The sequence below is a fragment of the Sphaeramia orbicularis genome, chromosome 3 (genome assembly GCF_902148855.1).
Source record: "Sphaeramia orbicularis chromosome 3, fSphaOr1.1, whole genome shotgun sequence".
NCBI lineage: Eukaryota > Metazoa > Chordata > Actinopteri > Kurtiformes > Apogonidae > Sphaeramia > Sphaeramia orbicularis.
This window is the reverse complement of record NC_043959.1, coordinates 53,461,754-53,474,083: the sequence shown is the minus strand read 5'-3', so window position 1 is coordinate 53,474,083 and position 12,330 is coordinate 53,461,754. Positions and strand designations below refer to the sequence as shown.

The 12,330-nt window shown below is 37.5% G+C and overlaps 1 protein-coding gene across 2 annotated transcripts in view; it reads right to left on the bottom strand.

Moving 5' to 3' along the window:
• Positions 1-236: 236 nt before the first annotated feature.
• The window catches only part of LOC115414915 (glypican-6-like), a 201,354-nt gene continuing 189,260 nt past the window's right edge, over positions 237-12,330 (bottom strand). For both annotated transcript variants that reach the window (XM_030128286.1, XM_030128281.1), the window contains 3 exons: positions 7,865-7,995; positions 5,982-6,157; positions 237-4,373 (listed from right to left, as the gene is read on the bottom strand). In XM_030128286.1, the coding sequence (XP_029984146.1) occupies positions 4,156-4,373; positions 5,982-6,157; positions 7,865-7,995 (525 nt within the window). In that variant the 3' untranslated portion in view covers positions 237-4,155. The remainder of the gene's footprint in view (positions 4,374-5,981; positions 6,158-7,864; positions 7,996-12,330) is intronic.

Genomic DNA, 12,330 nt, shown 5'->3' with positions numbered 1-12,330 from the left:
AGAAATCTTAATGTGCTCCTTAGTTATCCGATTTTACAAATCACAACATTACCGCACTCACAGCATGTTTTAGCAAAAGTGCAGCAAACGATTAACATCAAAATGGAGAACATCTTGCATAACACATTTTCTTCTTAACATTCTGTATAAAAAAGAAAAAAAAAAAAAAAAACACCCTAAAAATCTCAGCCAACCATGACTTTACTTGTTTTTTTTTTTGTTTTGTTTTTTTTTTGTTAAATTTTTCGATGCCAACAAGGAGGGAAAAGACAACAAAATAAATATGGTTCACAGACAAATTAAGTTAATTGCTGAAGCATCTCAGACAGTGATAATGTACTGCATGTCTGACCATGATTACATAGCTTTTCAGGAAGGAGAGAGGAATACACAAGACATTGGAAATGGCTAATGACTCTTGTTTGCACTGACACGAACTCTTTGGAAAAAAATTGGACCCACTACTAAAACTATCTTCCTTAAGTCAGATATTTTTCTCTGTGTTTGGTGAAGACAAAGTAAAAACCTGCCTAATGCTCATTCCGGACTCTTGTTGCTGCCATAACAGATCTCGCATAGGCTCTTAAGGGTGTATTCGACCTTTTGTGCGGCTGCAGACTGTTACAGAGTTTTATGCTTTTAAAACAGAATCGTCAAGCCTCACTGAGAAGGCGAAGAGCCAAAGCTGAAACAATGCCAATATCTGAAGCCACACAGCAAACTTCCTGCCTTATTATCGCAAACACAGTGCACTGATTGTTCCGCCTCACTTCCGACCTTCACTAAAAATATCTGCCTCCACAATTTTTTTTTTTTTTTTTGTAATACTGAAAACTGAATTTATATAGCTGTGTTTGACTCCAGTGATATATAACTTCCACTTAGAAACAACTCTTTTTTTTCCTCTTCCTAGTGTTTACTGCATATTTATTGAATTTATCAATGTTAGAATCTCATGAATTGAATCTACAATAGTTTTAACACACATTGTGGCATTGTTTGCTGTGGAGATATGCACTTTATGTCACTGTAAATGCCTAAAAACTCTGCAGCCTATGTAGTATGTAGAATATTCAAAGAAATATAAAACTAAATGAAAGATGAAAGATGGACATCCTTGAATTTCACTTGCAGAAATGAACTTTCAATGACTGTACTGATGCGTAGAGAAAACACAAATAGATCCTGATATCTAATGATGTTCACTGTATAGTTTCATACTATTTTATAGTGGCATATTTCCAGTTGGATCCTCATATTCACATGGCAAAATGGATAGCAGCTGCTCTAGAAAAGTCTTTTATCAAACAAAACAGTTAAACCCATGTTAATTCTGTATAAATGTCTGTGTGAACATGGCTTACACAGACATTTATGTATTGTCTTTAAAACATGGGTAAAGGCGTGTTTATGTGTTTGGTCTCCTGTACACTGTCTCCATCCTGTCCCATACAGCGTCACCCTCTGAAGAACTCAACAGGTCTGCTCAATCACTCTTTACGATGCAGTCCAATTTACATGATGTTTCTACCAATTACGATGATTCATGGAAACCGAGCTTATCTTTTTTTTTTTTAATATTAACCAGGTATCATCTGCTCTACAGTGTAGTGACTGAAGTGTCTTAACCATTGAGAGGTGGCCTTGTGTCCCTCTATTGTGGATGGATCTCATTGACCATGGCATCCACCCTTTTTTCTCTACACTCATCATCTAATAACGACCAACAACGGTTTATCAAATCGGGAAACCAGAGCTTCCAACTGCCTCATTAATACCCATGTTGGCTGTTATTCAAACACAGTCTCCTAATTTGTCCTTTTCAATAGTGACTGTGTCATAGTTGTGATGCTGGCATTTTGTTTGTGGTGTTTGTCATGTTCTTTATGTACTAGCTCATCTTGGTGCTCCTGCAATGGTCAGTTTTTTGTTTGGGTGGTACTTATGTCAGTCACTTTCATTCATTTCATTCATGTGTCAGTGATTTACTTTTGTCGTGATAGTTTCATTGGGAGGCTGCTGTACAGTCACCTTCTCTTAAAGCTGTTTCTGTAGAGAGTGAGGCGACAGAGGTCAATTGTTTGCCCTTTTTCTATGGAGCTTGTACTTTCTGATAAATCATACGAGATTATAGAAGAGAGATGTACCTTAAGGTGCTGACAACTCTTTTGCTGGTGAAAACTTTGGCAATGTGGGTCTAAGTCTACTTGATGTGCTCACTCATTTAACGGAGGCCCAGAAGCACCGGCTTCAGGCATTTATGCTAGAAAATCCAATAACCACATTTTCAGAACAGGCAACTTGATGCCTGCTGCTTGAGACAAAGAGGAGAAAGTCTTGCACCCCATGCTAACTTTAGTATTCTATGTGGAGCTCAGAGGCTCTTTGAGATGCTCACAGCAGCTGTTAATTTGTTACAGAGCTGCGTTGTGTGGAAGGCCCCTGTGGAGACAGGAGACTGGCTTATTGGATACATGAAAGCATTTCAGGTGCTTATTAACTGACGTGTTTGATCTGAATACTCCATGAGAGCTGTTGATTTGAGGCCCCTCTTTGTGAAACATTGTGAACATTGGCACCTTTGTTTGCTTCCAGAGTTTGTCTGGAATGTTTCTGGGACTGTTTTGTGTGACCCAAGGTCACTGCCATCATGTTGTACTGGTGCGAGGGCAGGTAGTGCAAGTATCTGGTTTTCCCCCATAAGCCCCTGGACCTCATCAAAGGTCAGATCCTTTAGGAAGTAAAACAAAGATTATGAATAATAAACCTAGAGGAAGAGGCATACTGTATTCGTCCAACCTTGGCACGATGCTTCTTAACTTGCTGACTTTGTACATGCCTTGCAAGAGAACATGACCACTTCTACAGTCTTACCCTGTAGGCTGTGGGCAGGTGTGATCAGAATTTTCAAACAAGCACATGCAAATTTCACTGCATTGCTTCAGAAAGTGTGAGTGAGCAAGAGTGTCGAGCTCATCAGAGGACAACATATGTGCTCATCAAAAATAATTAAAGCATTTGAGCCATGAACAAACAAATGACTATTTCATTAAATTTCACTCCTATACCTAATATGTCTAATATATCCTCTGAAAAACAAAAAGGAAATTGGTTTGAGTGCATGTTAAGTACCCAAGCACAAGAGAGTAGATCAGATAATTGAACATCAGTAGCAGGAAATTGTAGTATAATGGCTAATGTTGAGACAAGCTTGTTTTTTTAATTTTACAGATGATCGGATATTTTTTTTTTTTAAAAACAAATAATACACATATAAAAATGTAACCATTAACTAAACCAGCAAGATTACATTACAGTACCTTCCAGTGAAATACGTAACTGTTGATAGGTACAGTACAATACAATCAGTTAAATGATCTGAAAATATAGATTTTTCTATATGGACTGGATGTTTTCGGTAGCTTTATAAACTTATGAAGCCAACAAAAATAATTTGTGCAAAGTAGTTCTCTTAGTGCAGTACAGTGGTACTTTCTTAGAGATAATCAAATGTGCAACTATAAAGTAGCTGTAGGAAATGCTGCTTCCAGAAGCCACACTGATATGACCAAACAGGAAACCAGGTGAACCACTAGCTCTGTACAGTCCTGTACCAAACAACCCAAAACTGTGTAGCCTGCAATAAAAACCTAAAACAAAGTTTGTCAGTTAACATCATTTCCATGCATGCACACAGTAAGACTTTCACCGTTTGTCTGAAGGGGACAAAACTAATAGAAAAAAAATGGGTGTTAACTCGTTTACACAACTTTGTCATACAAAGCAAAAGAAAAATAGATTCCCCTTTATTTGTAAAGTCATCGACATAACCATTTAAGGACAATTTATCCATTTTAAAAGAGAAGCATCTTTTTCTTGAGAAACAAAACCCCACTAGAATATCGAGAAAACACCACATTTTCTTATTTTTAGAGATGTGAAAGCTGGTTCAGTGATGGCACCGAGCATTCTTTGGGGGACGAGCAGGATGCAGCACTGCACTCACTTCCAGTCCTACCACACCATACAGTAAACCTTCCACAACAGGTTTCCAAGAGGTTCTACACGTTCAGTGAAGGGAACAGCTGTAGAACTTGCAGTTAAACGCACTGTATGTGACAGTACGAAAGTCAGTGACCAGGCCACACCCGTGTATTATCTCCACTGACTCTGCACTGCCCAGAGCGGGACTGTGACGGCCACCATCGTCAGCAGGAGGGAGGGTCCGCAGGAAACTGATTTTCCTGCCGCCGCCGCGTGTTCATTGCTTCTGTCGACCCCGATCACAGAAGCCTCTGTTCCAACATAAACAAATTCTGTTGTGCAACCGTCAGTGCAGCCACTGCCACTGCCAGAACTACTGCCTTCGTCACCTGCAGCAACGAAATCACACAAATCACATACAAAGATTATTACAAACTGCATCAAACCAGAAGCAGCCTTGCAATTTCCATCAGTATGTGGGCAAGAGGTTCTGTACCATAATGATTTTGAGCAGGGCTTGTCGGTAAAATACTGTAAATCGTCAACTAACACACTAGTATGTCACATCCATGGCAGTTCTTCCCTGTCACATTAAATCTTTAAGCTAATTACCTACCTGATTGTCAGTTAGCCTGTAAGCAAGGCTGCCACATACAAAAACATCCACTACAGATATGTTAATTAAAAGCGGCTGGCATAGCATAATACATTTTCTCAGCTCTGGACTCTTCGGTTCTCTTCAGTTTAATTGCAAAAATGTGTTTACTCTCTCAAAGTTCACTGAATTGAACACAAGACAAAAAAAATGAATGCTGAAGTACTTCACCGTTTTACTTCACCCTGAAAAAACATTCAGCCAATTTTGGCAAATGGCTTTAAATGAACTGTTTTCCCCTGAAAAATACAGTTGTTCTAACAAAGCTTTTATGGGAATAAGAGCCACCCCCCCCCAAAAAAAAACCCATGTGTGATAAAGAGAAAAAGAATAACAGTGCAAACTCTTGATCATGTAACAAGGAAAGTGATGTTGCACCAGCAAAACATACAGCAGTAGCATTTTTCTAATCCAGTCTAATGTTTCCTGCGTATGATTTAATTCAATAAAAACAGAAGTATGAGTAAATACATATATTAGATTTCATTAAAACGGTGTGCAACAAAATGAACAACTCCAGCACATGAGCTCTTTGAGTTGTCTTGTACCGATGATGAAGAACATGCGGCTTCTAACAAAAAATAAAACAATGGTGACAACATTGAAAATCAAGCTCGTGTACAACATTTTGTTATAGTCACACAACTGCAGATATTACCTGTAGTTCAGAAAATCACCCATCTTGTCAGCTCAATAGGATCCACAGACTCAGAAAGACTGGTTTCTGTCATGGTAGAATTTGTCACCACACTCACACTACAGCTATTTATTCTGTGCTAATAATGTCGGTTTTGCCTTGGTGCAGCACTGATGCAGTCTGTGGAGTTGTATGATGAATTGTTATATGAATGACACCTGAGATCTTGTTTCCATAATAACAGTTCATATTTCTGTCACAGTGTTCGTTGGCGTGTATGTGTGCAAGGACATGGATTTTGAGTATTTCTTTCAAGCTTGAGATTAGGTTTATGCACGTTGTAGTTTTAGTTAAGGTTAGTGTAAGACGCCAGGAAATAAATGTAAATCTAAGTCAATGCAGTGTGCCCTAAGGTGATGGAAATATGATTATATGTGTTTGTGTGTGTGTGTACATTATGGTGATAGAAATCTATTTATACAGCTGCTTATGGGGACTCAGTTCCCATATGGAGACAAAATGTACATCCACATAACATAAATCATTCAGTATTTGGTTGAAGACTTGCTTTAAGGTCATATTTAGGGTTGGCTGTGTTGTCATTCTGGGATGTGCCTGTGTTCTGCAGCAAACACAAATTGATATCAATCTCTGCTTTTTTCTTCTTTTTTTTTTCTCTACCAGCCAAGTAACTGGAGAACTTACTGGAATCTTGGAAGTAGATGTCATTTCCGTTGTAAGCGTTCTTCAGCTTATTGGTCATGACACGCAGAGCCATGATCTGCTGTCGGATCAGTGTGTCAGGTCTGGTGATATCCACATCCACTTCTGGGTTGTTCATCTGGTTGGTGAGACCCTCCTTCACTACTTCAGGGAAATATCTGAACAAGGATGAAAAACCAAAGCTGTAACAAAGCAATTCATATCGACTTATGACCACTGACAGTACTATTAGATGGGCTGTCATAAGATGTTTATAACAGCCAGGTATGACACACTGTCAGCGTGACCTGTTATCTCAATATACTGTCACTTTAGTGGTAATATTTCATAGTTTTAGTACAATAGTACAGTAGAAGAGTGACAAGTCAGAAACTAGATCAACTAAAATTAGAATAAATTAAAAGAGCTATTTTTTCAAACAGTAGCAGTTGAAATCAGACACAATGTAAGTGTGTAATCAGGCTTAACAGCCAATTTCAGGTTAGGAGTGGTTGCACTTCCCTACAGAGAGCTCTCAAAATTTCTGAGGAAAGACTAAATTCAGTCTGTTTTGGCTGTATATCAAATTCATTGCATAATACAGACAACCTGTGTTTACTGAAGGTTCAGTAATTGGCATTGTTTATGCTGTGCATTTGTTATGAATATGTGGTACAGTGTAAATAATTAAACACAGATCTGGCATTCATTAAACTCATTTTTTACACTGAGTTTGTTTTAACAAAGAAAAATGAAATCACTCCTAATACACACACTGTAGCCTATTTTTTCATGTTGGCTGAATTATTACTGCACCTACCGGCTTTAGACCAATACTTAAAAACACAATTCAGAATAATTAGAAATCAGAATCAGAATAGCCTTTATTGCACATTTGTGTGCAATGAAATTAGGAGTGCTACAATATGAATAAAAAAAAATAACAAACTAAGAGTAGAGCAAATATAAAATTAAAATAAGTAAAATAAGATAGAATGCAAAATTAAAAAAAAAGTAAAAGTAGAATAGAACTAAAAGTAGAATAAAATAAAAATAGACATAAAAGATAAATAGACACAATATTAACAATATTAACAGTACGTATATCTATGCACAAGTCTAAAAAATGGTACATTTATGTTATGGTACATTGTTATTGCAAAAACAGAGGATTATTGCACAAACAATTTGCACATAATTCATATTATACAGGGATATTGCATAACTTTAATAACTGGCACAAAGATGCGGATTAACATGTCTTTTGTTGCACCATCTGGTATTTTGTTACTTAGAAAGGGCAAAAACTATATATATATATATATATACACATGTCACAGCGGGGTGTAAGATGCAGGCCAGGCATACATGGAGCAGCATAAACCAGGTAGTGGGTATAGTGTACAGGGACAACTGTACTGAGTATGGACTGGAGGTCCAAGGGTCAAAATGGGAAACACCCCCAAAGGTGATAGAGAGAAAAGCAGGACAAGATCCTGTGGGACTGTCAGATCCAGACTGATAAGATGGTGATGGCCAATCAACCCCAGGACCTGAGTCTGAATGAGGCATCGCCCAGTTTTTGTTTTTTTTTTCCCCAGTGACTCACTGTCACAGAACACAACTGACCGTCCAGTCTACTTTATGGTTCTGTGACACTGAACTCACTGCAGTGGTTAAAAGAGGTGATGGAAACTTTACAGTCCTCGAGGTATTATAGCCGCAGAGCTTATACAGAACTTCTCGTATAAGAACCAACCATTGTACTTACACAGAGTATTAATCTGAGACCACACTATGGTTTTTTAATCCCTGGGAGGCAAAGTGTGATAACCAGACAGCCAGCTGACTTTGCTGTTGTTATACAGAGTGGTAGAAGTCCTCACCTGCCCTTAGTGTGGCTGTTCCAGCACTGCTCATCATCAGACTCTGTGAGCTTGCCCTTGGCACAGATGTCATCTGGCAGGTTGGACCAGAACCGCTTGGACTCCTTTAACTTCTCTTTAATGTCAATCACCTGCCACAGGCAAAAACAGAAAGCAGACATATTTTTGTTTTTAACGCTAACTTGTGAGCAGTAACTTGACACTCACATCAAGGTAATATTGGTCAGTCTCAGAAAAATATGACAATTCCAAAGAAAAAAAAGAAAAAGAAAAAAGTCATACACATAATATTTCATTGGGTTGCCTTTAGCTTTTATTTCAGGACACATTAACCATGCAGTGCTTGTGCAATGTCACTGTAAATGTCATTGCAATTATTTCCATCAGTTGTTGCACTAATCTTTGGCCAATATCTTGTATTAATGATGGAGAGTCAGACTACTGGTAAAGTCTTTTCCAACACACAAGATTCAGGTGTGGACTCTGTGGTGGCCAATCCATGAATGTAAATAATGTCTCATGCTTCCTTAACCACTGTTTCACAATTTGTGCATGATGAATCCTGGTATTGTTGTCTTGGAATATGTTTGTGTCATCAGCAAAGAAAAAAACCCACTGATGTTCAGACCTGGTCATTCAGTTTATTCAGGGTCACTGACCTCATTTTATGGACACATATCGTTGTTGAACCTAGACCTGACCGACTGAACCAACCCACGATCATAACACTGGCTTGTACTATAGGCACTAGGCATGATGGGTAATCACTTCATCCACCTCTCTTCTCACCCTGATGGACCCATTACTCTGGAACAGGGTCAATCTGGACTCATCAGACCACATTACACACACAGCTCTAATAAATGGAGTAGAAGTAGTAGAGGATTCCATTACTGTTTTCCATTTAATATGTTTGTTTTCTTTTCTTTTCAATAATTTGGCCACCATCATCAGCCCCTCATAACCTGTACATATAGCTGAATAGTCAGCTGATCAGTCACATGAGTTAAATGTTTGCTTCATCAAAATTTAGCTGTGAAACCCTAAGAAAAAACAAACTTTAAGTGGCTGTACTCTACGACAAAATTCCTAATATATATATATATATATATATATATATATATATATATATTTTTTTTTTTTTTTTCGTCTTATTATTTTGCCAGATCTTCAAAATTTAAATTTCATTAATTGTAATATACCTGTTGTTGATAATCATAGACATCTGCTAGTTTAGAAATGGAGTTAGTCATCAAAGATAATTACCAGTCCAAAAACAGGCACTAACACAAGCATACAAACACACACAAATATATAGATATTCCATAAAAACCTGAAACTGAAACTCTCCATATTATTCAAAACAGTAATGAAACAAATATATCATATCATCTACTGCTTTAAGTAATTGTTGACGTTTTTTTTTTCCAGATTTTTCAGGAAACACTAAAACATTTAACTAGAAATTCAGTACTTGACAATTTAGGCAAAAAGGTCATTTTTAGGAAGCTCTCTCTCTCTCTCTCTCTCTCTCTCTCTCTCTCTCTCTCTCTCTCTCTCTCTCTCTCTCTCTCTCTCTCTCTCCTCTCTCTCTCTCTCTCTCTCTCTCTCTCTCTCTCTCTCTCTCTCTCTCTCTCTCTCTCTCTCTCTCTCTCTCTCTCTCTCTCTCTCTCTCTCTCTCTCTCTCTCTCTCTCTCTCTCTCTCTCTCTCTCTCTCTCTCTCTCTCTCTCTCTCTCTCTCTCTCTCTCTCTCTCTCTCTCTCTCTCTCTCTCTCTCTCTCTCTCTCTCTCTCTCTCTCTCTCTCTCTCTCTCTCTCTCTCTCTCTCTCTCTCTCTCTCTCTCTCTCTCTCTCTCTCTCTCTCTCTCTCTCTCTCTCTCTCTATATATATATATATATATATATATATATATATGAACATAGTTGCATTTCTACATCAAACATTGTTTTGCTCCTTCTCTTTGTTTCCAGTGATGGGTGTTACTGTCCAAAGTTCTTTTTCTTTCCTTTTTGTTTTTCATCCATACTCTGTTCATCTCTGATTCATACAAGACAAACTTTTCAGTTTTGATATTTGGCATGAGCGGTCACCCCCAACTGATTCCATCTGGACTCAGCAAGAAGTCTGATCGGAAGACCAGTCAACAAGAGAAAAACACACATAGACTCACAGAACTGAAGTGCATTGTGACTTTTTGTCATTTTGTCATTTTGATAGAGTTAACAACGTCCTTCATGACAGAAAATACATGAGTTTAAGGCAACGGTGGTTGAAATATTCAAATATTACAGTAGTTTTGTTTAAGATGGAAGGGCTTTGTTTTTTCTTTTTTATTAATGTAGAAATGTGGATATTAAGCTGTTGTCAGTTAACCCATAAAGACCCAGTGCTGCTTGTGTGGCAGTTCCCAAATGAATTTTTCTCTGATTTTAACCTTTCATAAGTGATTTATCACCATTTACTCTAATATTATGCTCTGTATTTTATATTTATTAGTGAAAAAGTATGTAGATATTCATTAAAGCTCAGATTAAAGATGAGGGTTATTATATTCAAAACAAAGAAACCTGAAACCTGCAAAAGATAGTTAACTGAACATAAAATAAGTGTGTCCATCCACTGTCATTGATCAAAGTCCATGGGTTTTACTGGTGAATCAATGTTGTTGAAGATGACAGTGTTTCCATGGTAACTACGGAGCCTCTGAACGTCCAAATGGGTCATATCTGATGACCACGAAAAGATGACAAACTGTATTTTACATCAATTATTTACACAGATTGATAGGATTAGTGGATCAACAGTTATTAAACATTTTATGTAATCTTATATAATATATAGTGGATGTTTGGGTCTTTAAGGGTTAATAAATTCAACCATGTTATTCTGTCTTTTTTTTACAAGATGACAATCTCTGGCAATAAAAAAAAAGTGCACAAACTCTACATCACAGTGATGAGAGAAAAAACTATTTCTGAATAAAACTAACGTCCATTTCGAGCTAAGATTACACAGGCCATGTTTTCATTATGTGTGTAGGTGTGTGTGTGTATGTGTGTTGAAATGTATTCTTCAAAGAAAGACCGTTGTTGATAGGTCACAACCTTCTCTGAGAAATGCTATTGCTTTCAAGACCGTTGCAATTTTTCCTGTAAATTGAACCAATTTCAGATGTCGAATTCCTCAGGCTTCTGAAAATATATATCTACTACAAAATATCTGCCTTATACATTTTATTCACTTATATTTCAAAAATAACAACTGAAATAATGCACAGCTCCTCCATTTTAATTTGAGTGATATTTCATCCCTGGTGCTGAACCAACATTATAAAATTGATTTAAAAAAAAACCCAAAACAACAAACTATCATTTTAGTAATTACTGTACTATTAAGTCTTTAGGTAACACTTGGGCATTAATGTATTAGTGTAGAAAAAACAACTTTAAATCCAGGAAAAGTAAATCAAGTACCAGGAATTGCACTTTTCCAACTCTAAACTCCAACCTCTTTAATTATTTGCTACCACTTCAGATGTCTCCACAGTGGTCTGAAAGATTTTTACACATGACTGGTAATATTTTTCTGAATTATTCTAATTAATCTACTTAAGCCTACAGTCCAATTCCTGCAGGTCTAGCCATTCCTCAAGAGCTTTAAACTGTACGACATGGTCTTCATCAGCAGATGGGAGTGCTCTGTTGATGTGGATATGGATGTGTTTTGATGCAAGTGTGTTAAAATGATAAAATACTTTTCATGTATAATTCAAACAGTAGGTTTATGATAAATAAAAGTGGCAGGCCAAGTTTCATATTTTGCACCTCGACTCAATGTATTTATTCTGTAGGGAACACGGCTTCCTTAGAGTTCAACTACTCCTCCTGATTTATGATCCACTTTCATCAATGAAAAACAGAGACTATCTGCTTAGCAAAAGACTCAATGAAATGCATTGCAAACATACAGCGTTTTGACCCCTCCGAATTTAGGTCATTTGTACTATTACAGTATGTTTCGACTGGTTTGGAAACGGCCCTTATCGTGCACGTATAGGAGGGAGGTTAGATTCATGTCAGCTGTTAAAAATGCCTGCAGTGTGCATGTTGCAGCCAGCGTGCCTTTGCGGTTCGTGGTTCCTTGAGTCTGCGGGATGTGCTTTGCTGTTTGGGGCTGATGGACAGACAGCTGAGAGAGAGCAGGAGTTATCAGGTTAGCTCCACCAAGCCTGAGGTAATAACCTAGTGAGCAGCAGAATTTCTTTATCTTGGTTTTAGCTACAGGCCACAGCACCCTGCGGTTCATTCAATAAAGCTCACACTGAATAGAATAAACACTTCATACAGTATAAATTAACTCTATTCTTAAGAGGACTTGGAATTTGACAACTTATATAACTTCCTCCTCTTGTGCTGAATATTTAACACCACTACACATCTGCTCTTTGTAAATTATGCCTCCCTATG